Source organism: Salpingoeca rosetta (genome assembly GCF_000188695.1).
Source record: "Salpingoeca rosetta unplaced genomic scaffold supercont1.29, whole genome shotgun sequence".
Taxonomy (NCBI): Eukaryota; class Choanoflagellata; order Craspedida; family Salpingoecidae; genus Salpingoeca; species Salpingoeca rosetta.
In genome coordinates this window covers 620,394-622,721 of record NW_004754905.1, presented here as the reverse complement: position 1 = coordinate 622,721, position 2,328 = coordinate 620,394, and the positions used below count along the sequence as shown (strand labels likewise).

The 2,328-nt window shown below is 62.0% G+C and overlaps 1 protein-coding gene across 1 annotated transcript in view; it reads left to right on the top strand.

Moving 5' to 3' along the window:
- Nucleotides 1-45: 45 nt before the first annotated feature.
- Nucleotides 46-2,328, top strand: part of PTSG_12850 (uncharacterized protein) — a gene marked incomplete at both ends in the record, with an annotated part of 3,700 nt that continues 1,417 nt past the window's right edge. The window contains 2 exons of the mRNA XM_004989425.1: nt 46-53; nt 313-2,287. Coding sequence (XP_004989482.1) covers nt 46-53; nt 313-2,287 — 1,983 coding nt within the window. The remainder of the gene's footprint in view (nt 54-312; nt 2,288-2,328) is intronic.

Here is a 2,328-nt window from a genome sequence, read left to right as displayed (position 1 = left end):
TTCACGACACCACAAATTTGCACTCACCTCTCTTGTGTTCTCGGAATGTTCACGTGACTTCCCTCCAACCTGTTGCACGTGCAGTGTTTAGCTTGTGTGGTTGCTCGATGTTACATGCTCTTGCATAACACACCACATAACCACACAACTCTCAACAAACACTGCCACGTCACCACTTTGCGTTGTCGACAATTCTTGTCTTCTGCTCTGTTTCTTTCTGTTGGAGTGTTCATTCATCCTACATCCTTGTTTGCTTCACAACTCAAGTAAACACACACAACTTCCTCGTACCAAGACAAACTGCACACACAGCACACACACACACACAAGTCTCCAACAACAGCACCACCACCATGAACTTACAACAGTGGAGACCTTCGTCATCCACCACGATGCCCTCATGCTGCAGCCCGAGGGCGAGGAGGGCCACGCCATCGGACCAGTGCCACCACAGCTCTGGCTCGCTGACAGCGGTGCCACGGCGCACATCACCAGCGACGCCTCCCTCCTCACCAACTACATCGCCGTCACGCAGCACGTCACCGTTGCCAACAGCCAGGCCGTCACGGCCATTGGCAAGGGCGACGCCGTGCTCCGCGTGACTGGCACAGACGGCGCTCCAGGTACCATCACGCTCAAGAACGTGCTGCATGTCCCCGACATCAAGTACAACCTTCTGGCGCTGAACCTGGTGACTCGCGCGCGTCGTGGTGCTTCCGTCGTCATTGCTGCGGACGACAGCCGCATCCAGTTTGCCACATGGAGCGTGCCTCTGCTGCCGTCCAAGGACACCGGCCACCTCTTCCTCTATGCCAGCACCACGACCTCCCAACAAGCCACGGCGCTTGCGGGGGAGCTCGTGCACAGCAGCGATGGGGAAGCCGAGGATGCTGACGAGGGCGCCTCTGCACACGACGTGCTAGGCCATCGCAGCAGCGCGGCCGTCGACGCCATCCGGCAGCAGATTGCCCAGGCCTCTTCCAAGCACATCGTCACCTGTGGACCATGTGCGCTTGGCAAGAGCACGCGGGCCTCCATCCCAAAGCAGTCTGCTCCACGCAGCGCTGGGCCATGCCAGCTGCTCTACGCCGACATCGCCGGTCCGCTGGAGGAGACGTCGCTGCGAGGTGCACGCTACGCGCTGACCTTCATCGACGACTGCACGCGCTTTGCCTGGACGTTTCTCATCCGGCACAAGAACGACGTCGGTGCGGCCCTGGAGCAGCTGCGCAAGGACCGCCACGTCGTCAACGCGCTCCGAGGCGCCACGCTGCAGACGGACAGCGACGCCGTCTTCAAGAGTCAGGACTTCACCGACCTGTGCCTGGCCTTCGACATCAAGCAGCGCTTCTCGCCACCGCACTCGCAGGCCAAGAACGGATCCGCGGAGCGCACCTTCCGCACCCTGTTTGAGACGGCGCGCACGATGCTGTTTGCTGCGGACCTGGACAAGCCGTTCTGGGGCTTCGCCGTGCAGCACGCCACGCTGCTGCACAACATCGCGCCACGCAGGAGCCTCAAGGACAAGTCACCGTTCGAGGCCCTGACTGGGCACGCCTTCGACGTCAGCCTGCTGCGTGTCTTCGGCTCGCCGGCCTACGTGCATGTGGAGAAGAGCAGCACGCGGCACAAGCTTGACCCACGCTCACGCGTTGGCGTCTACGTCGGCTTCGCTGAGGAGGACCAGGCCCACGTCGTCTGGATGCCGGACACGCGACGCGTTGTCCACACCATCCACGCTCGCTTCGGCGCCATCAAGAACAAGGACGTCGCCTCCTCTCAGCAGCAGCAAGAGCAGGACAACAGCGGTGCCTCTGCTTCGCATGCCAACAAGACCGCTCAGCGTTCAACCGAGGACAGTGCCACCGGCGCTCCCACTGCACCACGTGCGGGGGAGCCGCAGCTCCAGCCACGCGCCCTTGGCGGCTCCGTCTGGGACCAGCTGCTGTTGTCCGAGACCCTCGGTGACAAGGACACCCCTGGTGGCTCAACCACCACGTGTCACGTTGCCACCAGCGCTGCTGGTACGGGGGAGAAGACATCAGCAGTGGGTGGTCATCTACCAGACATCGCTGCTGGCAGTGTTGCCACGTCAGCTGAGCCAGCCACCGTCAAGGAGGCGCTTGCCTCGCCAGACTCTGAGGAGTGGCGCCAAGCCATCCTGGACGAGTTTGCGGCAATGCAGGCCAATGACGTCTACGACGTCGTGCCTCGCGCTGACCTTCCCAAGGGCCACAAGCTGCTCCGCAGCATGGTCATCTTCCGGAGGAGCGCGATGACCAGGCAGGTGATCAGTACAGCGCGCTGGTGCCAGGGCTACTCCAGGTC